Here is a 24,694-nt window from a genome sequence, read left to right on the forward strand (position 1 = left end):
TCGTGTGAGAGACTGGAGTTCCAGAAGGCCCAGGGCAGAGCCGGCCCTCCAATGCACGCCTTCCGCCTCCAGGCTCGTGCACTTAGTGTGGTGTAGGGTGCCATCCTGGGTGGTCCTCCCCTACTATCACTGTCCAGGAACAGCTGTGGTCCTCTTGACCGCCTGCTCCCAGGGGCTGCGATGTGGCCTCACACTTGCTTAGACGCTTCCCCAGCCAAGCGGGAGGGGCGGGATTTGCGGCCGGATCCTGAGGGCTGGCCCTCGTCTCCACAGCACCCTGACTGCCCTGGCCAGTCTTTGAAAATGAGGAAGCAAACCAGGGAGATGCAGGGCAGCCTCCAGAGCAAGGTGGTTTAAGACTTTGGGGACCCAGTTACCCCTCCTGTCTGGCTTGGTCTCACACACACACTACACTACACTACACTACACTGCCTGGCCCTGGGAAAGGCGGGTCACCTCCTGGGGTGTTAGTTGCTCCATTTATAAGGTAGAGATAACTGCCCAGAGGCTGCAGCTGGGCCACATGGGTGCTGGAGATCCCCGATGGCTCTATCTCTTCCTTCTGGGGCTCTGTCCCATCCTCAAGGTTGACAGAAGGGCTGGCAAGGCCGCGGGTCCAAGGAACAATGCAGTCTCTGCTGTGTTTCATAGAAACATTAAAAGATGCACATTCTGTGGTCCCTTCTCCCCTCCAGCAGTCTTGCCTCCCCCCACAAGCCAGAAGTGCTTCAGTTTGAAGCCTGCTTTCCACACCTGTCCCAGCACCCAGCAGGGCCCACTTCCTCCCCCAGACTCTACCAGATGACCTGGGGAACTGGTTAACCATGAATGGAAGCAGGGAACGCTTCTTGTTAAGTGCTTCTGCTTTCTTGTGGAGGAACTTGGCGTCTTAATGGGAATCCCAGGACCAACCATCATTAGAGTCGAGCCCGGGCTAACGCTCTGGGCCGGGGGGTGTTGGTCCCCAGAGGAAGTGCCCACCCCTCCACAGCACACCAGGAGGGCACTCGGGCCTGTGGCTTCTGGCCACACAGGCTGCGAGGGGAAACACTGGCCAGCCTGGGCCCCTGTGGCCGACACTCAGCTGAGCTCCACGTGGAGGTCGGGCCAGGCAAGGAGTGAGTTCCTTGTCACCCCATCTCCAAGGACTGCTGGGTCACCTCGGGGTGAGGGAGGCATTTTCCTCAAACAGAGGGCTGAGGCAACAGGAAAGGCACCGCACAGCCACCCGTGTCTGCCCAGCCCCTCGCTCCTCCTCCAGCTTTGTGTCCTCCTGAGCTGCCACTCCACTGCGAGGCCAGGAGAGGACCCCCCAAAAGTAAGGGGCCTGGGTGCTTGGCCAGATGCACTGGGCTGGGTGATGGCACAAAGCAAGACACACGGGGTCCCTGCGCTCGGAGACGAGCACGGGCGCGTGGGAGACTAACACGGGGTCAGGCCAGGCCTCGGCCTCCAGCCCCTGCAGGAGGAGGGGAGCAGCCCTGGGATCGCAGGAGCCTGGAGAGGGCACAGACCCTGACACACAGAGGGTTCTGGACCCAGCTCTCGGGGGCTGCCGTGGGCAGGAGGCCCAGCAAGGCCGAGGAGGGGAGAGCAGCCAGGAGGGGTCCTGGGGAGAAGTGAGGAGAGTCTGAGCCAGGGCAGGGCAGGCCTGGTTTACACACAGGGGCCCTCGTGACGGATCCGGGGTGCTTAAAGCCAGTTTGAGGCCCCATCAGGAAAGCAGTGTCACAGCAGCGGGAGGTCTGGCAACATGGTCGTCAGCCTGGGGCTGAAGGGGCAGCTCTCTGGATGTCTGCTCTGGGTGAGCCTCTGGCTGCTGGTACTGGGACCCGCGAAGCCTGCAGAAGCAGAGGTCGGGGCTTTGAGACGAGGCTGAGGCTACACCCCAGTCCATCTCGGGAGCTCCATCCCCCAGCTCGTCACTGCCTTGACAGTCACTGAGCGACTGTCCCCATGTGCCATTGCTGCCTTCCCTAGTCCATTCTTTCCGACAGCCGGTTCCTGCTTTGCTCCCACTGCCCGTGCCGTGTCCAGACCAGACTCTCAGATTAAGCCAGACGTGACTTTGAGGGGATTTTTCTCACGTAACGGTTTTCCCCCTCATCTTAGCAGCATGTGCCACGCAGGGGAGCAGCCCCTGGGACTCACATGGCGTTCAGCTTGCTGCCCACCAAGCCAGCCCTGGGAAGGTTTGGGCAGGGAGGCGGGAGGGGCACCACGGGGCGGGGGCAGAGAACCAGGGGGGTTCAGACTGCGAGAGGCTAGCTCAGACCAGGCCCCCTGGCCCGTCTCCTCTCCACAGAGACAGCCAAACGCTTCCCCCGCCACCACCTGGGGGACCCTGCAGCTGGCTTGTCCCTGCAGCCTCGGGGACCTGAGGGGTTCTGCTTCTAAGCCAGCATCTCAGCCGCCGGCCTCAGGCCAGAGGTGCCGTCCGTCCTGCTGAGAGAACACCTTGGGCTTCAAAGCCACTGTCTTTGTGCTGCCAGAACTGGGTTCCAGATACACCCTGACACACTGCTGTGTGGAGGGGCGTCTGTGGGTCCATGTCTGCCCCTTGGGGCCAGACCTGGTGGTCGTGGTGCCCAACTGGGGGTTTTCACGGGAAAAGTAACTTCAGAAGCCTTTTCCTGCTTGATCATTTCCACTGCTCCTGTTCACAGAGCTGCTTTTTAAAAACCACGTAGCTTTGATCCCTAGGAGGAGAGGAAGTGTGTGCCCGGAGGCGTAAAGGGTACCAGCAAACCGGGAAAATTTCAGAATTCCCGGTATGCTGAAGGAAGTTCTGACTTGTCAGGACACTTCCCTCTGTGGAGCTTGACAAAGGGGGTGGTGACTTATTCTCCATCAGCTCACAGATATTTACTAAAGACCCGCCACAGATGAAAGCTCTCCTGCTGCCAGAGCCCTCAGGCTTCCTGCTGGCTTGCCTCCTTGGGCTGAGGAGTTGGGTATGAATAGTGTTTCTGTGGCCTCTGCTTCAGTGGCACCTCTCCCTCGTCCCTTAGGGCGGTGGCCCGGCCCCACGCCTCGTGGCCTTTACTCTCAGAGCCACGTGGGATCCAAGCTGCCTGGAGTCCAAGCGCCGCCCCCATCGGCAAGCATTTCGTACTCACAAGGGCCCAGGATCTGGAAATCATCCCGACACGGGGGCCACTGGAGGTTTCTGGGCAGGGACGGACAGGAGGCTTCAGCGTGGCAGTGCACCGTGCACCTTACCTCCCCAGAAGCACCCTCGGCTCGCCTTTCCAGAAAGGGCGTCAGTTAGCCAAAGAGTGCACCCTCTGGTGTGTCTGCCAGCAGCTCTGAGTCAGGGGCCCAGGGCCCAAGCAGAGAAAGGAGACTCGAGAAGGCCAGCGGCCTCATGTGTTGGCCGGGTAGCAGGCCAGCCTGGGCTCTGCCCGTGTCGTGGGCTCTCCAAGTCATGAGACAGAAGGCCATAAAGGAAACTAGAAGGGGCTGCTCTGAGGTGTTTGGCAAGCGGCTCCCAAGTATTGGGAGGCCAGCAGGAAGGGGAGTAGCAGTTGGAAGGGATGTAGAGGTGAACGAGTCCATCCCTGTGTCGCTGCCTCCCGTCCCTGTGCCGTCCTCCCCATTCAGGAATTTCTTAGCCCTGCCCGGGAGTCATTGCAGTTGCCTCCCGGGACCTCCCACGTCTGGGCATTCTGCACACAGGCACTCCGCCTCCTCCCCACAGCCTCGGAGGCCCTGTGCCCTTCCGGCAGGTCCTGCATTGCAGGGAGCAGGGAGGGACGGACCGACCAGTCCAACAGCTCTGGGCGCAGCTCCCAGCTTCTCCACTTTCAGCTCGCAGCCTTGCTGTTCCACCTCTCACCCCGGGGTTTCCTCATCTGTAGAATGGGTGTGCAGGTCCCTGCATTGTCATCGCAGAGGGGTGACAATCAATGGCAGGATGTATGGAAAGCGCCCGCACAGTGCCTGGCACGTGGAGGACCAGGATCGGCAGCCCCTGTGCCTCCGAACCTGGGTCTCACCCAGAACACCATACGCCTGCCCGGCCAGGCTCTGCCTGCTGGAACCCTGCCCTTTGAGGTCTGGCTTGGACAGCACTGGCCCCCGCAGCTCACACAGCCAGGAGCATGTTTGGCGTGTTTAAACCTCCCTTGCAGCTCTTATCACTGTGTCTCTGTTCTGCCTGATGTTCTTATCTCCCTCACCAGAGGGGCGCTCCTCAAAGCCAGCACAGCCTCTGCCCTGGCGGCGGGGTAGCGGGCCTGTCCACCCCACTCCCGATGGTGGTCGCTAACTGGAGCCGGAAGTGCTCACACCTGACAGCCTTGGGTCACAGCGCCTCAGCCACAGGGCATTCACTGACCCAGACCTGAGGATGGCTGGAACGGGACCGCACCGCAGGGCGGCTGGGCCTGGACCCCGAGGCTCTTTCACCCCCATCGCCTTTTCTTTTTTTTTCTTTTTTTAATTTTGTTTATTTTATTTTATTATTATTATTTTTTCTGTGGTACACAGGCCTCTCACTGTTGTGGCCTCTCCCGTTGCGGAGCACAGGCTCCGGACGCGCAGGCTCAGCGGCCATGGCTCATGGGCTCAGCCGCTCCACGGCATGTGGTATCGTCCCGGACTGGGGCACGAACCTGTGTCCCCTGCATCGGCAGGCGTACTCTCAACCAGTGCGCCACCAGGGAAGCCCTGTTTATTTATTTTTATAAATTTATTTATTTTATTTGTTTATTTTTGGCTGCGTTGGGTCTTCATTGCTGCGCGCGGGCTTTCTCTAGTTGTGGCGAGTGGGGACTACTCTTCGTTGTGGTGCGTGGGCTTCTCATTGCGGTGGCTTCTCTTGTTGCGGAGCATGGGCTCTAGGCACGTGGGCTCAGTAGTTGTGGCTCACGGGCTCTAGAGCGCAGGCTCAGTAATTGTGCACGGGCTTAGTTGCTCCGCGGCATGTGGGATCTTCCTGGACCAGGGCTCGAACCCGTGTCCCCTGCGTTGGCAGGCAGGTTCTTAACCCCTGTGCACCACCAGGGAAGTCCTTCCATGCCTTTTAGTCCAACTCTCCAGCTAGTGCCTGAGAGCAGCTGCCCCCAACGTGCGCCCCCTCCGCCTAGCGCTGGGCTCCTCACCGCTGAGGAGGGAGGGAGAGGCGGGGGCTGCTCTGTTGTAGCGTGGGGTGGGGGCAGGGAGAAGTTAGCCAGGCAGAGGGCAGGAGGGGAGTTGGGGGAGTCAGGAGAGGATGGGGACCTCTGCTGTTAACCTGGAGCGCGGCAAGCGGCCCCACAGAGCATGTCGGCTGGACGAGGCGCGAGGGTGCTGAGCAGGACGTGCAGAGCATCCATCCTGCATTGCGAGGCCCTGAGCAGCCCTGCTTTTCTCTCTCCCGGCTCCTCTGTGCCAGCCTCCTCCTGCTGCTCTTTTTACTTAAACTCTTAATTCATCAAAGCGGATCGTCTGCCCCGGTCACCGAGCCTGCAGATCGGCTGTTTATTTTCCATGTCATATTGATCGGGTTTCCCCACTGAGATGATTCAATTACAAGGCCTCGCATTGGTGCATCCCACTTGGCAGGATTTGAGCTTCCGCTGCCCCCGAAGGGCCACTGCAGCATGCCTGCCTGGTCTGGGGCAGCCATCCGTCCCCACGTCCCTTCCTGGGGGAAAGAAGCTTCTCCTGCCTTCCTGTTCTCTGCTTGACTCCTGGAGCGGCTGTCCTGCCGGCTCTTGGCGTACAATGTCTTGTGTTTTTGGATTGTTCCACTGTGCATTCTTTGTTTCTCTCCCGCGTGTCAGATTCCTCACTCCTCTCCAAACATGGCCAAGGCTAGAAGGCCGAAGAACGCCAGTCCTTGAAAGAACAGCCTCTTCTCTGAGTGGTCTTTATTATGAGTGCCCACGGGTGGCTTGCATGGGTGGAGGTCGTGTAGGTCCTCAGGGATGAAGCCCCATCTCCATTCCAAGTTCGCTCACTTCCCAGGTGCCTGGGGCAGGTGTCCTCAGACCACACGGCTCCACTGCTCCTCTGTGTTAGAGCCTGAAGTGGGTGCCCTCTGCCTGTCGCAGTCACTTGGGGGTCGTGTCGTCGTAAGTTTGACCATTCAGAGTCCAGGTGGGAGCTGGGCTGGGGCCGTCGCTGGCGGAGCAGCCCAAATGGGTCGGCACATGGGGAAGTGAACAGGTTGGGGGTCCTTCCACTTTCTGGCTGGTAGTAACCACCTCTGCAATTTGAACTTAGGGGGACCTGGAGCTGGAGCCCTGGAGGTGCCTGCAGGCTGAATTGCAGGCAGGGCACGCTCCTCTCGGAGGTTAGAAATAATATAAGGGCAGTAACATAGGTCAGACCAAACATGGTGGGGGGTTGGCTCGTGCAGTTTCCCGGGGAGGTACCGCCAGAGGGACAGGCTGCAGAGGGAGCCTCCTGCGGGGCGGAGGTGTGCACTCCCTGGTGGGCCGTGCACAGGCCAGCAATGCCTCGATAGAGCCGCCATCACAGGGGACCGACAGACACAGGAAGGCCCGCGCTCAGAGGGTCTCAGAGCAGCACTCACTCAGCAGTCCCACCTGGTGGCTGGTCTCAGAACCACCCGTGGACCTTTTTACCAGACAGCTGCCCAGCCTCCTCAGAAAGGACCCTGTTCTGGGCCTTCATGGGACTCCCGGTCCCTGAGCGCCCTGCCAGGGTGGAAGTGAAGCCAGGCGTGCAGGTGGGGAGCCAGGCTGAGATCTGAGAGGCCCGTGTGACGGGCAACAGCGAGTTCATCTCCGAAGGCCGCTGCCAGCTCTGGCTGAGTGCAGCCTCTCCACAGCGACCCCTCAGCCCAGGCTGTCACCTGGCGGGGGTGGCTGGGGCCGTGGCTTGGCCTGGGCCCCACGTTCCCCCAGGGAGGCACCCACATGGGTTTCACGGTGGCAGCTAGTGTGGGTCCACTGCTGGTGACTCAGGCACCCACCCAGCTGGGCAGGCCCAGGAGGCCATGATTTCCACACCACCGTGGTCATGGCCCTGCTGGAGAGTGGGCAGTACTCCCCCACCCCCTCTGCTGCCTCCCCCACCCCGGGGGGGTGCCTCAGCCGGCGGGGCCAGCCCCTCTGCACTACGGGCCGGAGTGGGGGTGGGGGCGGCAACTGCAGAGAGAAGAGTGGGCTTCAGCCCGCAGGGCCCCTGCCAGGGCTGCGCCTCAGTTTCCTCTCCCGCAGCCGGGGAACACCGTCAGTTGTGGGGAGTGCTGGATGCAGACGCTACACATGAAGGTGTTACTTCCATGGCGGTGCTCCTGCTCTTGCCGGGCCCGAAAAGGTGTGTGTGGGGTCCCTGAGCAGGACTGAGCAGCAGGGTCCTGGCTTCCCACACAGACGGGGCACTCCCCGCCCTCCGGCCTCCTCCTGGGGGTTCCCCAGGCCCCTCCTCTGGAGCACAGCCCAGCTCTCAGCACAGCCTCCCTTTGCTGATGCTCTTGCTGTGGTTGGCATGTGGCTTGCTTTTTCCCACTTTTCCCTTTTGGCCTTTTGTCATCCTTTTGTCCACTTGTGCCAGTTCCGGACTGTGGGCCTTGGAGAGAAGGGACGTGGGGCAAATCAGCCTGAGGGACTGGAGCTTGGAGCTCCCAGGTCGGGGTAGGGTGAGGAGACTGGTAGGGACCCAGATGTTCCCAGCACAGCCCCCCAGGTGCCAGAGCAAGGAGGCCCCACGTGGGAGCTGTCAGAGGGCTCCCAAGGAAGATGGGGAGGTGACACTCCTGGAGGGCCTGGAAGAGGCTGTGGGGTCTGCCTGTGCCCTCTCCTCTCAGAGGAAGGACGTAGTCCCCGCCAGGGGCTGCTCCCTGGGGGCGCCCGTGTCCCCTGTACTGAGCAGGCCCTCGGCCCGGAAAGTGTGGTTTTTGAGCCCCAGCACTTCAGCTACCCTTTCAGTTCACCAGAAGTGTCTTGTCTCACATCAGACACCTAACTCATTTCCCTCTGGCAACCACTGAATTTGAGAACGTCCTGTTTTACCATAATCAAAAGAAGTGAAACTGCCCCATGAAATAAAGTAGAACACCCCAGAAACACCTAGGAGAGACCAGAGTCTTTCCTTATAAAGTCAAAAGCAGGAGGGCAGCCCCTGCCTGCCCTTGGAGGTCCCCCAGAGACTGGTGCATGGTGGAGGGGCCCTGAGCCAGCCCTGCTTCCTTTCTGTGCCCCGTCCCCTCCTGGGCTCCCGGGGTGCAGCTGCCATGAGAACACTGACTTGCAGGGACATGCAGCTCCCCCCAGACTCCCCTCGACCCCAGGCGGGGAGAGGCAGGAATAAAGGCCTATAGGCTAGGCCTGCCCTACAGTTCTGTGGTTCCCCTGAAGAACAAAGATGCGTGGGGAAAGTAACAGCAGTCGTCGGTGTGGGCAGCACAGGTGTCGCAGGAGTACCCCTGAGCACACACGTGCACACAGCAGCCCACGGGAGCCTGGCCACAGCCTTGTGAGTGCACACCTGTTACCCCATTTTACAGAGGTGAAAACTGAGGCCCAGTGAAGCTGATAGCCCAGGACCACACAGGTTAGGGTTACGGTTAGGGTGCCTTCAGGAGCCCCAGGAGCAGTCCTGACAAGTGGGCAAAGACTGCTGCTGGCCACCAGGAAATTGTGTGTTTGTGTGTGTTCACACCCGTGCACGCAAGAAGTGACTTCTGGGCACCACAGTTGGCCCATGTGGGGCAGGTCTTCCCTCCCGCTCGGCGCTTGTCCCATGGCAGTCCTCATGTTCATTTGGCCTCAGGACCTGCTCGCCTCTCAGAGGTGCCCCTGGGGCATGCAGACCCTTGGTCCCCAAGAGTCCTTCGCAGAGAGGCAGGAGTTCAGTGGGAAAGGAAGGCCACAGTTCCCTGAGCGAAGGGGCTTCCGTGAGCCTCGGCGTCTCGCTGAACCACAGCAGCCCCGTCCGGGTGTGGGCCCCGTGGCCCTGTGAGGGGGGCCCGGACAGTCTGCACAACCCCGCGGGAGTGGGGGACCCTCTCAGGGGCTGCGGAGCTGCCAGCGCAGCCTGACCGGCTGGGTGCAGCCAGGGAAGGCTTCCGGCAGGAGGAGCCCCCGGCCCTGGGTTTGCAGGAGTGTGTGGGTTTGGAGCAGGAGCTCGTTTGGCTCCCCGTTTTGCCATTGGCTGCCACGTACAGCATCCCTGGGAAGCCATCGTGGATGCTTGAGCCCTCGCCCTCCTCCCGAGGCTCACACTCTTTCCTCCTTTCGTTCCCCAGCTGGTCAGTGAGAAGGTCGGAGGGGCTGAAGGGACCAAGCTGGACGATGACTTCAAAGAGATGGAGAAGGTAACAGGAGAGGGGTGCCTGTCTGACGCTGGCAGTGTTACCAGCCCCCATAGGGCCTGGCCCTGGCATCCAGGGGGAGGTGAGGCTTAGCGGGAGGTTCTAGGTGGGTTGCAGGCCTCCCCCCAGCCCAGAGCAGGCAGCGACGGGGGCACAGCACAGCCAACAGCAAGGAGGCAGGGAGGCGAGGCGGCCCCCAAAAGCAGCGGGCAGTTCTTGCGTGGGCTCTGAGGCAGTTGGGGAACTGGGACCAGGGCAAGGGCTGTCCAGGTGCTCCTCGTTTGGCCTCAGGCTCCCTGAGGGTTTTGAACCCCCACACATGGACTCTCTTTACAGAAGGTGGATGTTACCAGCAAGGCTGTGACAGAAGTGTTGGCCAGAACCATTGAGTATCTGCAGCCCAACCCAGGTAGGGCACCAGCCAGCTGCAGGGGGTCTGCCCCCAGCTCCTCGGGTCTCTTGTCAGTCCAGAATCTTCTGGTTACCGGAGCATGAAGAAGCAGTGCGTGGGCCCACAGAACTGAAATGCCCAGGGGTGGGCGGGTTCAGGCATGGCTGGATCCAGGCATCCAAAGGATGTTCTCAGGGCCATGCGTTTCCTTTCTGCTTTTCTGTCAGCTCTCGCTTTTCATGGCAACCCTAGCCTTAAATTATCCTTAGAGCTAATGGTCCCAGCAGAAAAGAGCATCTTTTCCCCCCAGTCAACTCTTTGGACCAATTTGAATCAGGTGCCAGGCCCCAGCCAGAAGCCTGCCTTTGGAGCATGAGGTGGGGTCTCCGAGGCTGAGAGGGAGGCAAGGACTTTTCCTGGAGAAAAATCCAAATGTTGGTTCCTGTAGTGAAAGGCAGAGGATGCAGGACAGGCAGCAAAAGCAGCCATGTCCACCTGAGGCCTACGCTGGGGACAGACTGGAGCTGGTAGAGGTGCAGGCACGCCCCTCACCTCCCGCCCCCGGTAGAGGGCACCTGTACCTGTCCACACCTCTACCTGCCTACCCCGTGTCTCTGGGGGTCTCGAGGAGCTGGCCCCCTCTCCTGCCCACTGCCAGTACTCCTGCGCGAGGACCAGAGCAGAGGGGGGACGTCTCTTCGGGAGGTTCTTCTCACGCTCTGGTTCCTCGGGCCGAGGGAGCACTTCAGAAATAAACAAGCACCCGGGCAGAGAGGGGCAGCTGGCGGCCTGGTGGCTCCTTGAGAGACCACACCCACCCGGCCCCGCCCTCTTCTAGCCTCGCGGGCCAAGCTGACGATGCTCAACACGGTGTCCAAGATCCGAGGGCAGGTGAAGAACCCTGGCTACCCGCAGTCGGAGGGCCTGCTGGGCGAGTGCATGATCCGCCATGGGAAGGAGCTGGGCGGCGAGTCCAACTTCGGTGAGTCCAACTTCAGTGAGGCTGTGGGGAGGCTGGAGGCGGGGGTGGGCCTGAGAGCTTGGGGCCAGAGTCTCTGTGCTGCCAGCAGGCTGGCACTTTCCCGTAGCTCGAGGATCTTCTCCAGGGCTGGCTGGTCCCCTGGATGAGGGCTGCCTACAGCATCACGGCCATGCAAAAGCCACCCTCCCGGCCCACGGTGGACCTGGGTGCCTTCCAAGAGGTGGGAGGGCGGCTCATGAACACCTGTCACCACCGGCCCCCGTGGCTCCGGGTCAGACTTAAGGGTCCCTTGTTCCGTTCTCTGTTCCGGCGTCCAGGTCCTTGGCCGTGGGGTGTGCCTCGGCCGCGCAGGCCAAGGCCTCCTGTGACGGCTTCCTCCGCCACTCCATCCTCTCCCCAGGCGACGCCCTGCTGGATGCGGGGGAGTCCATGAAGCGCCTGGCTGAGGTGAAGGACTCCCTGGACATAGAGGTGAAACAGAACTTCATCGATCCCCTCCAGAACCTGTGCGACAAGGACCTGAAGGAGATCCAGGTATGCGGGGCCGCTCCAGGCCCATCCTCGCTCCTACCCCATCCTCGCTCCTACCCCCTCCCTCCACCCCCACACATACAGCCCAGCTCGGGCCAGGTTTCCCAGCGGGAAGGGCTGCAGGGCATCAGGTGGCCCTCCCCGAGGTCCCAGGCACGCGTTGTGACCCTCGTCCTGGCCCCCAGCACCACCTGAAGAAGCTGGAGGGCCGCCGCCTGGACTTTGACTACAAGAAGAAGCGGCAGGGCAAGATCCCCGATGAGGAGCTGCGCCAGGCCATGGAGAAGTTTGAGGAGTCCAAGGAGGTGGCTGAGACCAGCATGCACAACCTTCTGGAGACCGACGTACGTGTTTGCGCCCTGAGCCCCTCCCCGCGTGCACCCACCACACCGGCCTGCTGGGGACCACCCTGAGGAGCCCCTGAGACAGGAGCCCAGCGGCAGTGCCCACTTCCCAGGGCCAGTGGGCAGGCTCTGTGCCTGTTCAGGGTGTGAAGGGGGAAGGAAGGGGGAACAGGAGGCCCAGAGGAAGCCACTGGCTCACTGAGGCTTTGGGGTCTCAGGCCCTTCACCCTCCTCTGGCTGCAGCTCAAGGGTCAGGCGGGGGCTGGGCCCACGTCTGGAACAATCTGGGAAGGCTCCCTGCAGGAGGCAGCCAGAGATGGGGGCCAGGAGGAGGGCAGCTCTTCAGCCCTGGCTGGTCTCTTGCAGATCGAGCAGGTGAGCCAGCTCTCTGCCCTGGTGGATGCCCAACTGGACTACCACCGGCAGGCCGTGCAGATCCTGGACGAGCTGGCTGACAAGCTCAAGCGAAGGTGGGCCTGGTCCCCTGGCCTTCCCCGCGGGAGCCCCGGCCCACCCTGCTGGCTGGGAGGCCCGGTGGCTGGGTGCTGTGGCTGCTGGGGCCAGCCCTGGGGGACCCGTGGGATGCCCCCGCCCCTGGACAACCCAGCCCCACTGTGACATGTTCCTTCCAGGGCAGCGGGGTTATTTCCTTTTCAGAAAGAATCCCCAGGCTGCATGAGTCGGGGCGGGGGTCCCAGGAGGGAGCAGGACCTCATCACGCTCATCCTGGCCCCCAGAGGAGAGGCTTGGGATGTCCTGTGGGGCGAGGGTTTGGCCAGCCCTGCCCCTGGGGAGCCCCTTCCTCCTTCCCTGTCTCTGAAGGGCCATCTTGCAGTCAGGTAGCATCCAGGGCCTAAGGAGGGAAGTCCCGGTGGGCAGTGGTTCCCTGGTGAGGGGTGGGTATCTGTTGGGCACCAGCTCCCCAGCCGCCACTGCCGAGGAGGCTTCTGGGTGCAGTAGGACCAGGCCTGTAGGCAGCCTTGGAGATACATGCCTGGGGGCCCCCTCTCGCCACCTCCCACGTGCATCCCAAGTCCCAGGGCAGCAGCATAAATAGCTGGGGGTGGAGGCCTTGTTCCCTGACCTCGACACAGGAGGGCTCAGGAGGTGGCTCTACAGCCGCTCACAGGCGTCCTATCACATGCAGGATGCGGGAAGCCTCTTCACGCCCCAAGCGGGAGTATAAGCCCAAGCCCCGGGAGCCCTTGGACCTCGGAGAGCCTGAGCAGTCCAACGGGGGCTTCCCCTGCGCCACGGCCCCCAAGATCACAGGTAATGGAGGACAGGGCACCACTCTGCCCCAGGCCCTTTTGGGGGAGCCCCCAGCCTGCCACCCATCCAACCGCAGGGCCAGTTCTCTGCACGAGGAGCCCCAAGGATGGGCACCAGGCCCTGCGCCAGCATTCTCAGCCCACCTCTGTTCTTTGTCTGCAAGCAGCTTCATCATCTTTCCGATCTTCCGACAAGCCCACCCGGACCCCCAGCAGCAGGAGCATGCGTGAGTGTCCCCAAGAGGCCCAGGCCCTGCCCCGTGCCCCTGCCTCTGTTTATGATGCCGCCTTCTAATCTGTGCCCCAAGGGTCCTTCTCCTCCACCCCTTCTCTAGTAGAAGTGGAGCTAGGCTTCCCTCTGTTCCAAGTGGTACCCTGAGAGCTGTGTGCTTCTGGTCACTGTCACCCTGATGCCACTGGGTGTCCCCAGCTCCTCCCAGGAGCGTTTTGGTGACCACTCACAGAGCCGTTTTCTCTCCCCTTGTCACTTGGCTCCTTCTGATAGCAGTGGGGGCCACCGGGGAGGGAGCAAGCAGTGAGTGGGCAGGACAAGGGGGTGGGGGGAGGGGAGAGGAGGCGACATCCCCCTGCGCACCCACAGGGGCAGGTGACAGCCTGGACCTCCCCCCGCCCCCAGCACCCCTGGACCAGCCGAGCTGCAAGGCCCTGTATGACTTTGAGCCTGAGAACGACGGGGAGCTGGGCTTCCACGAGGGTGACATCATCACGCTGACCAATCAGATCGACGAGAACTGGTATGAGGGCATGCTCCACGGCCAGTCGGGCTTCTTCCCCCTCAGCTACGTGGAGGTGCTGGTGCCGCTGCCCCAGTGACCGTGTCCCAGTGGTGTGTCGGCCCGCCGCTCCTCCATCCAGATCTCTGCATTCCACAGGCCCCGCAGCTGGGCAGTGCTCACAGCCTGTGGGGTGGCCCGCTCTGGGCCTGACCCAGCCCCAGGGCAGCGGGGCCCCTGTTTACACTAGTGCTCACCCCCGGAGGTGGGGGCTCCCTTCCCCACTCCACGTGGCCGTCTTGGGGGCTGGGCAGTGTTCCTCCTCCCTGCTGCTCACAACTCTGCCCCCCCAGCTCCGCCCACTCCACCCCAGGAGGCTCACACTAAGGTGCTCTTAGAAACACTAACTCCTCCCACCCCTCCAGGGACTGGTAACTCCAGGTGGGCCCCCCTTCTTTCTCTGTCTCTCTGTCTCTCTGTCTCACACACACACACACGCACACGCATCCTCTCCCACCTCCATCCAGCTCCACCCGGAGACCTGCCTTTAACAGGAAAGGACTGAACATCAGTGTGATGGGGTGGTCTGGGCAAGACCCCTGTCTGAGACTCGCCACCCTGCTTTTAAATTCCCCCCGGACACTACCAGCCCCCTCCAGAGCTCCCTAGGCCCCTGAGTGCCTACAGATGCCACCTTCCTGGAAGGGTTTCATCCCTTTCTTCTGGCTGGGGACTTGGGGAAAGGCGAGCCTGGGGTTCTTGAGCCAGGGCCCCTAATGACAGGCCATCTCCCCGCTGCAGGGCACTAAGCCCCAAACTTCCATGCCCACCACCGCATCCCAAGCCAAGCACATGGAGCATCTCTCTGGCATAAGCTGCCAGCACGCACGTGCGTGTACACACACACACACAAAAACCACAGGAGCCCAGCCTACACACATACATGCGACCACAGGAGCCCACACGACCACGGGAGCCCAGCCTCCACTATGTGGAAGGTCAAGCACAAAGCCTTTGTTAAGTGAATGTTCCCAGACCCCTGGCTGCTGGGACCCCTGGGGGAGTCACGGGCACCACCCTGGTGAGCCAGCCACCATACCCTCTTTGGACAGTGGCCCAGGCCATCTCCTCCAGACCAAGGTAGGCAGCTGCCCAGACCAGCAGGGCCCCAGCCCTGCACCCACTTCCCCTCTTGCCTAATCCAAAACTTGGCTAAACAGGGGACCCCCGGCCTGGTTCACATTCCCCTCCTCTGGTGACCCGGTAAAGCCCCCAAAGACACCAGGCCCTCCCTGCTCCTCTGAGAGGTCCCCGGTCACCAGTACCTGGAGGAGACAGACATCCCAGCCTAGGGCAGATGAAAATGTAATCCTGATTTTTTTAAAAAAAGTATTAAATGTCTCTTTCTACAGCCTCTTGCCTGGTTGCGGGGTGGGGCGGGGTGGGGTGGGGTGGGGCAGGGTGGGGTGGGCCCTCCCGAAGGGGTCTCCAGCCAGGGTGGGGCCCACATGAGCACCAGCCCAGAGAGCCTGGGAGGGATGGCTGTCATCTGCCCAGTCGCCAGCACAGCCCCTCCCCATAGCCACGGCTGCATGAACAGCAACCCCTCCTGCATCCGTGAGACACATGCCTAGGCTGTTTCTCCTTTATTATGTGAGCCCCTGCCGTCACACACCTCAGTCACACAGGAACAAAGCAGCACAAAGGCCCTGGGCCCACTCCCCTCACGCAGAGCCTCGGGGAGCCACATCTGACCAAAGGCTTCCCCGGTCCTTGGAGGCTGGTGCTCTCAGCTCCCCTGCTTGAGGACGCTGTAAACCTGCTCCAGCACATGGCACAGGCCCTGGTCCTTGGGCGTCCTGCTGGCCAGGGAGATCTGAAACAAGGAGGCCTGGTGCCTCAGGGCTGCAGCCTGCCAGGGGGCTCTCCTAACCCAAGCACGCAGCCGTGTCCCTAAAGCCACACCTCGAGGCCTGGGGACGTCATCCTTTGGGGGTGAGGTTCCTCCACACCTTCCAAATCCTGCTCTTACACGCGCCCCCCTTGTGTGCCAAGGCCACCCCACCCCACCCACCTAGCACCGGGCTGGGAGGTGACCAGTGGCAGCTTTAAGCCCTGGTCACGGTTAAGTCTGAACAAAAGCAAACGCGTGAAGCTATTTCTCTGCAAAGCGGAGTGGGTAGTGTCTTCTGAGAACGACTCTCAGGCAGGAAATATGCGGAGCCCCTGCCGACACGTCCCGTTAACCAACGGTAGGGCCAGCGGGCTAAACAAACCCACTCCCAGCACCAGCCGCTCTGCTCGGTTCAGCTTTGCTGCTGCTTAAGATTCAGAACCCCTCCTGCACCTCCGTGGGCGGCCCCGGGACAAGCAGGGCCCGGAGCAGCATCTCCAACTGGGATGTCCCAGGGGTGATGAGGTCTACGGGGCTTTTGCATTTTCATCTGCGTTTCGATGGTGATGTCCACCAGCGTCACCACCCCCATGTGATAAAACACGACTTTTCTTTGGTAGCATTCATTTCTGACTGAAGTATTTTTGTATAGGCCCGGGTAAGAACTCACTTCTCTTCAGGCTGCCCACGGATACATTCAGGGGAGGGGGCGGGGCCCCTGGGGCTCCCGGAGAGCTTTATAAAAGGAGGGGTTTGCACGGGACTCGGCATGAGTCTCACCTTGAGCTTGTCGAGGTAGGTGTGCTCCTGGTTCCAAGGCTCCTGGAACCTGACGAGGTCAGGGGCGCCCTTGTAGAACTCCACCAGCAGCATCTAAGGAATGGGGGGCAGGTGAGCCCCAGCAACCACGCTTCCCGGGCAAGGCACTCAGGATACAGCAGCAAGTGGGACAGACACTGCTGCCACCCCTCAGGGGGCCTCTAGTCTAATGCAGTGTGGCATGTAGACGTTACCCAGGTCCTGGAGAAATTAGGGGCTTGGCAGGAGGGCCCCCCGGAGGGGGAGACAACTTCCACAGAAGCAGCGAGCACACTGAATGGGATTCTTTATACCCGCCCCGGCCCTGACAGGGCTCCACGGTTTAGCCAGAGCAGTAACATCAGTGAAGTCACAGGTGTGACGAACTAGCTCCGTTTGTTTAAGTGCCTGCTTGCTATTCATCTGAGGAACACCTGAGGTTCTCACGTGTCCCCACTTGGAGAATCTCTGGCAGCTGCAGAGGCCCAAGGCGGGAGCGTCCCTAGCATGTTCCAGAACAGCCAGGAGGGCGAGGGGGGAGAGGTAGGAGGGGCTGAGGCAAGGATCTGGGACTTGATCCTAAGAGCCCGTGATTTTCAGGAGCCGAAGAGGAGCCTGACTGGGCCCTGATGTGGCTCATTCAGTCAGCGCTTCCCAAGTCCTACAGTGTCACGTCCATCCAGCTGGGCGCCCTTGGCTCCCACCTGCTCCTCCCAGGGCACCCACCCCACCCCCACCCACCTCACGCGGTAGTGAACTCACCATCTCATGAAGGACGTCATTAGTCAGGAAGCCATCCTGGACGTAGGCCATTTCCACGTCCATGGGGATGCCATAGTCACTGGGCCTTTGCTGGCAGAGACACACGCCAGTCACCACTAGCTACCCCCAACCCGGCCCCCCTCCAAGATGGCAGAGCACAGCAGGAAGTGCCCAGGGCTGGGAGTCAGGGAACTGATACTGCAGGCCTGGCTCCGCACTTGGATCAGATCCAGAGCCGCACGAGACCTTAAAGGAACCCAGGGCTTCCCTGGTGGTGCAGTGGTTGGGGGTCCGCCTGCCAATGCAGGGGACGTGGTTTTGTGCCCCGGTCCGGGAGGATCCCACATGCCGCGGAGCGGATGGGCCCGTGAACCATGGCCGCTGGGCCTGCGTGTCCGGAGCCTGCGCTCCACAACAGGGGAGGCCGCAGCGGTGAGAGGCCCGCGTACCGCAAAAAAAAAAAAAAAAAAAGGAACCCAGCAATGCGACTAGGGAAGCAGGGTGGCACCCACCCCACCACACACAGAGGAGTGGCCATGGCTCCGGAATTCCTTTCTAAAGCTGATTTCTGACCCCGAGATGGACTTGGGGAATGAAACCAGACAGGGCTCAGGAAGGAGGCTACGTTGGTGGCAAAAGCAGCATATGCTACAGGCAGAGCACCCACCTTCTCAACAGCCCTCACACCCACCGCCTCAGGGCAATGATTATGTTCCCATTTCACAGATGAGAGAAACAGGCCCCAGCTCCCGAGATGAGCTCGGAACAAGAGTACTGGCTTCCTACTGCTAACAAGGCCTCCTGACCCCTCCCACGCCCACACAGGGGCCCGCCCACGCCTCACAGCCTACCCCCAGCAGCCCCACCTACCTCAGGGGGCGGCATCACCCAGAAGGGCGAGATCTTGGACTCTGGGCCCGGGTTACCAGAGTAGTAAGGGGCTGGGGGAGGAGAGAGAGAGAAGGGGCTGGGCATGGAGGCACGGTGGCCCGCTGGGGCCCCACGCCCACCCCTTCCCGGGACTCACAGCAGAGCAGGGCGAGGCAGGGCTGGAAGCCGTTGCTGGAGCCCTGCAGCCGCAGCTGGTAGTCCATCTGCGCGTCGATATCCTGCAGCGACGGCAGCGCCGGGCTGTACGGGTGGCTATGATACCAGCCCACCAGGGACAGGCCTCGCAGGAGCAGGCTCTGGTAAATCTGGGGGCAGAGAAGCACGGGGCCGGGGGCTCTAGCAGCCCTAGTGTGCTCACGTGCCTGGCACCCATCCAGCCCCACGCTGCCAGCATTTAATGAGCGCCTGCTGTGTACCAGGCCTGAGGACACAGCAGTGACAGAGACACACCCTGCTCCACCCTCAGCGAGTCCAGTGGGGGGGACAGTCAACAAATAACGTAAAAAAGTTGCTGCTATATTCCCTGGCGGTCCAGTGGTTAGGACTCCACGCTTTCACTGCCCAGGGCCTGGTGTTCAATCCCTGGTCGGGGAACTGAGATCCCGCAAGCCAAGGGGTGCGACCCAAAAAAAACCAAAGATGCTCCTCGCATAAATCTAAGGTAAAAGGTTATTTTGCTCACTGCTGTATCCTCAGCTCAAGGAACAATTCCCGGCACATAGTAGGCGCTCAATCAATAGTTAAATAAAGAGATAGGGTAAAGAGAAAGGAAGAAGTGGGCGGAGAAACGTGCGAGCGCCGAATCCACACCCATTCTGTGCCCTGTGACAAGGTGAGTGTGGAGCACAGGCGCGTACTAAGCACCCTATGAAAACATAAAGGATGGCAGCTAATACTTATCGGCCTTTACCAGGTGCCAGACAGGCTGAGAGGGGAAGGGGCCGGCGGCGGCGTCTGTACAGAAGGAAGTATGACAGTGGGGGTCACAGGTGAGGGGACCGGAGGTCACACACACCCATTTGCACCCTTGCTGAGCAGCGACACGGTGCTAGGCACCATGACGCGGTAGCCAAGACAGCTGTGTCCGCGCCAGCCCTCCCCAGAACGCCGAGTCGCCGTGCGCCCCCTCACCTCCTCTTCCACAGCGGCCGCGGTATCCGCGTCCCCCAGCCGGCTCCGACAGGGGAAGGCTCTCAGCACCGTGAGCACTGCGCGGAGGCGGGAGAAGGTGTGGACATCGACCCCAGCCCCAAACATCCCCCTGCCCACAGGCCCCAAATACCCACTCTGACTGTTGATGTCCCAGCGGCCGCCCAGGTACCCCACGACCTGGCTGCGGGTCAGGTGGCTGTGGAAGTCCTGGGGAGGGGAGGGACATTGGAAAACCCACTCAGACTGCACACCGCCGCCCCAAGGCCGTCCCGAGGGCCAGGGCCCCTGCGTTGTGACGGGGTCAGCCCACCCACCTCCTTCTTCATTCAGACATTGAGTGCCTACTGTTTACCGGTAGCGAACAGAGCAGACAAGGTCTCTGCTCTCATGGAGCCGACCTTCCAGGGATCCTCTGGTCGGGGTGGGGGTGGGGGGACACCCCCTGCCCAGGCCTGAGAGCCCCTGACCCCTAAGGGGCAAGGTAGGAGCTGGGCACACACCAGCAGGAACAGCACGTTGCTAGAGATGGCCACGTTGAACGGCTGGAACTTGTTGATAGCTGCGAAGGATGTTACTTCCACCAGGGTGTGTGGGTTCCTGAAGGAGCCAGGAGGGTTCCACAGCCTCAGGAACCCCCAGGCCCTTCCCTCACCCCCACGCTGGCTCCCCAGTTGCCCACAGCCAGCTCGGACCTGAGGCCTTGTCTCCACCCTACCCCTGCCTCTGTTCCCCATATGCCGGCAAGAGCTCACAGCGATGGGGGGTGAGGGTCCCGGCAGGCATGGGGTGTATCTGACCTGGCAGAGTCTCGACTACCCAGCATGCAGTAGCGCACAGGCACCCGGATCTTGTTTTCCACCCTTTTCCCTGGGAGCGTGGCCTCTGCGGGGTTGGGGGGTAAGGGGAAAAAAAAAAAAAAAGTCAGTGTCAGTTCCTTCCCCAGCCAGGCACTAGAAAATGAAGACCAGGCAGCCGGAGGAAAAAAAAAAAAAAACACTCCAGGGGCAGCCTTAAAAATCAGGCAAGTGGACTGGGAAATCAGGCGGCAGGTTAACAAATCAGACAGAAGAGATTTAAAAACTCAGATGAAGGGCTCAGGAAGTCAGGTGAGGACCAGGCAACGGGGCAAAGAAATCAGGCAGCAGGGCTAGAAATCAGCCAACAGGGCAAAGAAATCCTATGGGGGAGCAAGGAAATCAGGCGGCATGGTGAAGAAATCCGGCAGCAGATAAAGAAATTGGGCAGTGGGACCAAGAGATGTAGTATTAGAGCTTAAAGAAGTCAGGCAGTGAGAGTGAAATTAGGCAGCGGGGGCTGGGAAGTCAGCCAGGCATCTCGGGGGCTCTAAGGAAAAGAAAGGCCAGACTTGCCCCTACCTGAGTTCCCTCGGCCTCCTGCCCTTCCTCCTCCCCTCCTCCCCCAACCTCTCACCAAGGTAGACAGACTCCGAGGGGCCCTTCACCAGTGGTCTCCGACTCTTGTCCTCTGCTGAGACTCCTGTCAGAACCTCCTCCTCCTCTTCCTCCATCATTAGCTCCTCCTCCTCTCCTTCGCTGGCCGGGCTCTGGCGGGGTCGGGGTTGGGGGGACAGCGACGGGACTTTCAGCTGGCTGCTCCCTACCCTCCCGGCAAGTTCCACAGAGACCTCTGGCTGGCCTGAGCCTTCGGTTCCTGTCGTTGCCCCAGGTGCCCACTAGAGGGAGGGAGTGAGCAGAAACAATCGAGGCTGTGAACTAGCTTCGCAGGTTCGAATCCCGCCTCTGCCTATTACAAACAGACTTCGGGCTCTAGTCTCCTCATCTGTAAAACGGCACAATGACCTCCAGCCTCACAGGGGTGGCGTAAGGGTGAAATGAGAATGCGTGCAAAGCATTTAGCATATGCCCTGTTGCTCCATTCATCCAGCAAGCAAGCCAGCACTTTGCATGGATTATTTTACCAGATTCTCTCAATAACCTCTCCCCCTACTCTCTCCTTAAGACCCCTTGCCGAGGTGACCTCTCTGTGTCCAAACACAATGGTCACATCTCAGTCTCTGTCGCCCCGCCCCCCTCTCGGCAGCGTCTGCCCGGGTCAGTTCCTCTTCTCCCAGAAACTCCTCAGGGAACCCCCCACTCACCTGGCTTCCCTCCCACCTCTCCTGGACCCCCTTATTCTCCCCCATCTCACTCGCTGGCCCAGGGCTGGGTCCTCGGGCCTCTTTCCTTCCCCACCCACATCCCTCCTGGGTGACCTCAAACCCCATCTACCCCCTGAACAACTGCCCACAGTCCTGACTCCAGCCTGGGGCTCTCCTGTGCTCCCGACTCGGGGTCCAGCTGCTCCTTGACATCTCCTCGCGGGGGGTTCACACTCAACATGGCCACCCTGCCCCGACCATCCCCCCAAACCTGCTCCTCCCCACCTCTCTGATGAGGGCAATCCTGTCTACCCACTTGCTCAGAACATCTCCTAACACCAACATCAGATCCATCAGCACATCCCATCAGATCCACTTTCAGAATTAACCAGAACTTGCCCACTTCCTCCCCCCTCAATGGTTGGCCTGATTCACCCCATCAGCCACCTGGATCTGTACAATCACCTGCACCCCGATTCCCCGGCTCCTACTCTCACGCCCCGGCCCCAGTCTGTCCTCCCTACACCCTACAGCACCTGAGTCAGGTCCCGCCCCCTCCTCTGCCCACAGCCCTCCAGGGCTCCCACCGCCCTCAGGGTAAAAGCCCAAGTCCACCCCGCAGCCCATGAGGTCCTGCACGACTTGCCCCTGTCCTCCCCCCCGCCCCGGCCCTGGTCCTCACCTCCTCCCTCTCTGCCCCTTGCTCACTCTGCTCCAGACACACTGGAGCCTCACTGTTCCTCAAAAACACCAGCCACAGTCCAGCCTCAGGGCCTTTGCATGTGCTGTTTTCCAGAAAGCCTTATGGCTCCCTCCCTCCCCTCCTTCAGTTCACTAATCAAATATCACCTTCTCAGTGAGGCCTTCCCTGACCACCCTAACCCTCCCACCACTCCCATCCCCTGCCCCTGCTTACTTCCGCCAACGTACAGTAAGATAGACTTATTTGTTTCTCTCTCCATGAAGGCAGAGATTTTTTCTCATTTTGGTCTCTGTTTTATCTCCAGCACCTAGAAGAGGGCCTGGCACACAGGTGGCATTTACTAAAATACTTGCTGAATGAATAGCCCTATGCCATGATGTGAAAGTTAGTTTTAAAAGTCAACTTGGCTAGGATATAGTACCCAGTTATTTAATCAAACACTAGTCGAGATGTTGCTTTGAAGGCCTTGGGTAGATGTGGTTCACATCTACAGTAAGCTGACTTTCAATAAACAAGATTACCCTTGATAATGTCAGTAGGCCTCATCCAATCAGTTGAAAGGCCTTAAGAGCAAAAACTAAGGTTTCCTGGAAAACAAGGAATTCTGTCTCAAGACTGCATCTACTCTTGCCTGAGTTTCCAGCCTGCCAGTGGCCCTAAAGATTTGCCAGCCAGGTGTGTATGTGTGTAATACACCTGGGTACCGTTATCATCTCTATTTTACATATGAAAAGGACTAGGAACCCAGAGAGGGTCCTTGGCCAAGTTCAACCCAGCTGGTGAACATTCAAAGAATATCTATTACTATCATGGCATTCAAGACCCTCCCAGATCTGGTCCCTGCCGATGTCTCCAGCCCCTTCAGCTACTAAGGCATCTGAATGTCCAGCTGCATCAGCTAATAATGGTTCCCTAAGGAGGCATGTGTTGCTTCCTACAAGGCTTTGCATATGCCATTCCTTCCTCTGGAAAACTCTTCCATTCATCTTTCTCTGACCAACTCCTGTTCATCCTTCAAGGCCCCAGCTCCAACATCCTCTCTCTGGTACTCCTTATCCAACAGTGAGTCAGGGAGGCTGAAGGACGCACCTCATCGGCGGCAGCTGCAGGTATATGGAGCTGGTTTCGCCGGAGCCAGGCAGCCTTGTACTTGTCCAGTTTCTGGCCCTTGTACTTGACAGAGGCCCAGCCACAGCCAGACTTCTTGGCCGGGTTCACCAGCTTCTTGCAATGGGTGGCCCAGGCGCTGGGTGAGTTGAACACCTGGCCCGTTTCCTGCCACACAATCCTCCCATCGGGCTGCAGGTCTCCCACGAACTTCTTCCCCTGCAGTGACAGTGGGCTGGCTGAGCCCAGGAGCTGGTACCCATCAAGACCCCTCCTCTGGGAAGTCCTCCCTGACCCCATGCTGCTTCCCAGGGTTTGGTAACCGCTTCCTGCTTCCTTCCAGGAAGGCTTCCAGCTTAGGTACCATCCCCATCAGCCTGGATTGGAACTGTCCAGTTATATGACTGTCCCCCCTCCCTTCACTGGACTGTGAGCCCCAAAGGGCAGGAACAGGGTCTGTCTTGATCTTTGCTGTGTCCCTAACACCCAACACAGCCTGGCACACAGCAGGTGTTCAATTCACAAATTGCGGCCACTCACAAAGGGCACAACAACAACAGTAACAATAATAGTAATAATAGCAAACACTTATAAAGCACTTACTGTGTAGCAGGCATACTGCTGGGCACTTTATTCACTGAATCCTCACGCAACCCCATGGGAGGAAAGAAAATCCCATTCTACAGATGGGAAAACTGGTATACGGAGAGGTTGAGTGAGGTCACACAGTCAGGAAGGCACTAGTGTCCTCTCTGAGCCTAAGTTTCTCCTTTGTGGAGTGGAGTGTTTGGTGAACAATGTTCTCCCGCCCAGAAGGACTCGTGCTGGGTCAGGATGCTCCGTACCTCAGTTTCCCCTCCCCACACCGGGGCTCGGCCTGCTGCAAGAAAAGTACACTGGACTCCGGTTTCCCCTTTTGCACCAGCTAGGATGGGATGAGGCTAGGGGACGCTCACCAGATAGTAGATGGACAGCACCCCGGCGCCGGGCTCCAGCAGCGCGTCTTTGAGGAGCACCCGCAGCGTGACCGCGCGCCTGGTGAGCGCGCCCCCCGGCCCGCCGCAGCCCCCTGGACCGGCCCCGCCGCCACCGCCGCCGCCTCCGCCGCCGCTGCGCGCGCCACCCGATACCCCCGGCCGCTCAGAGTCCTCGGCCTCCGCCTCGTCCTCGTCCGGCGCCTCCTCGCCCGCGCCGCCCGCGGGGGACAGCGGCTCCGGAGCTGCGGGCAGCGACAGGCTGCAGCGGGGCCGCGCACCCCGAGCAGGTCCAGCCACCCCACCCAGCGCCTTGCCGGCCCCCTGCCAAGCCCGCCATACCTGCCATGGCCGCTCAGCCCCACGCCCAGCGGGCCTCTGGTTCTTTCTTCCCGGCACGTGACGTGGCTCCGCCCCGAGGAGGAAGCGCCCCAGCCATTGGCCGCCGCCGGTGGGCGGGTCAGCAGGAGCGAGCGGGGAAAGTCAGGCCTCCGGCCTGCACACGCTGGAGAAAGAGGTGGCGGCTCAACCCTCCGGGACCATTCGGAAAACTGAGGCCTGAGGCCACCTTCCATGGGAGGGGGCTGGTAGCCGAGAATTCAGAGTACCATTGGGGAAACTAAGGCCGGGGACTTAGGCTTTCGGAGAACCAATGACTCCACCCGAGGCCATCGCCTACAGGATTGAGGCCTGGGGCTGGGGGACAAGGGGGGCTCAGCCCACTACGACGAACGAGGAAATTGAGGTCCGCGGCTGGGACCGGGGAGACACTG

At 60.6% G+C, this 24,694-nt stretch overlaps 2 protein-coding genes across 6 annotated transcripts in view; one reads left to right on the forward strand and one right to left on the reverse strand.

Annotated features, from left to right (window-relative positions):
• SH3GL1 (SH3 domain containing GRB2 like 1, endophilin A2) overlaps positions 1-14,932 on the forward strand; it is a 31,611-nt gene extending 16,679 nt beyond the window's left edge. Inside the window, exons 2-10 of one of the 3 annotated variants that reach the window (XM_081233097.1) lie at positions 9,203-9,271; positions 9,605-9,677; positions 10,498-10,641; positions 11,042-11,175; positions 11,358-11,516; positions 11,883-11,986; positions 12,664-12,788; positions 12,952-13,014; positions 13,425-14,932. In XM_081233097.1, the coding sequence (XP_081089223.1) occupies positions 9,203-9,271; positions 9,605-9,677; positions 10,498-10,641; positions 11,042-11,175; positions 11,358-11,516; positions 11,883-11,986; positions 12,664-12,788; positions 12,952-13,014; positions 13,425-13,621 (1,068 nt within the window). In that variant the 3' untranslated portion in view covers positions 13,622-14,932. The remainder of the gene's footprint in view (positions 1-9,202; positions 9,272-9,604; positions 9,678-10,497; positions 10,642-11,041; positions 11,176-11,357; positions 11,517-11,882; positions 11,987-12,663; positions 12,789-12,951; positions 13,015-13,424) is intronic. The other 2 variants (XM_081233098.1, XM_081233099.1) reach the window with 2 other exon arrangements.
• Positions 14,933-15,047: 115 nt separating this feature from the next.
• Positions 15,048-24,349, reverse strand: MPND (MPN domain containing). 3 transcript variants are annotated; one of them, XM_081233094.1, is made up of 14 exons: positions 24,264-24,349; positions 23,904-24,166; positions 22,930-23,166; positions 20,450-20,582; positions 19,816-19,900; positions 19,371-19,615; positions 19,153-19,225; positions 18,998-19,074; positions 18,777-18,820; positions 18,003-18,171; positions 17,846-17,916; positions 16,976-17,065; positions 16,196-16,288; positions 15,048-15,397 (listed from the first exon to the last, which is right to left on the reverse strand). In XM_081233094.1, exons 1-14 carry the CDS (start codon positions 24,268-24,270, stop codon positions 15,311-15,313), a joined length of 1,674 nt encoding a protein of 557 aa, XP_081089220.1. In that variant the 5' UTR covers positions 24,271-24,349; the 3' UTR covers positions 15,048-15,310. The 3 variants fall into 3 exon arrangements, with proteins under 3 accessions (XP_081089220.1, XP_081089221.1, XP_081089222.1); XM_081233096.1 differs by lacking the exon at positions 18,777-18,820 and having other exon boundaries at positions 15,057-15,397; positions 19,519-19,615; XM_081233095.1 differs by lacking the exon at positions 18,777-18,820 and having other exon boundaries at positions 15,051-15,397; positions 18,998-19,225; positions 19,519-19,615.
• Between the last annotated feature and the right edge of the window lie 345 nt (positions 24,350-24,694).

This window comes from Mesoplodon bidens (genome assembly GCF_964165515.1).
Source record: "Mesoplodon bidens genome assembly, chromosome: 4".
NCBI lineage: Eukaryota > Metazoa > Chordata > Mammalia > Artiodactyla > Ziphiidae > Mesoplodon > Mesoplodon bidens.

Coding starts and splice junctions, on each gene's coding strand:
- MPND (XM_081233094.1), bottom strand. Junction 19,616..19,815: donor GGTAGTCGAGACTCTGCCAG/GTCAGATACACC, acceptor TGGCTCCTTCAG/GAACCCACACACCCTGGTGG. Junction 15,398..16,195: donor CCTACCTCGACAAGCTCAAG/GTGAGACTCATG, acceptor TCCTTGTTTCAG/ATCTCCCTGGCCAGCAGGAC.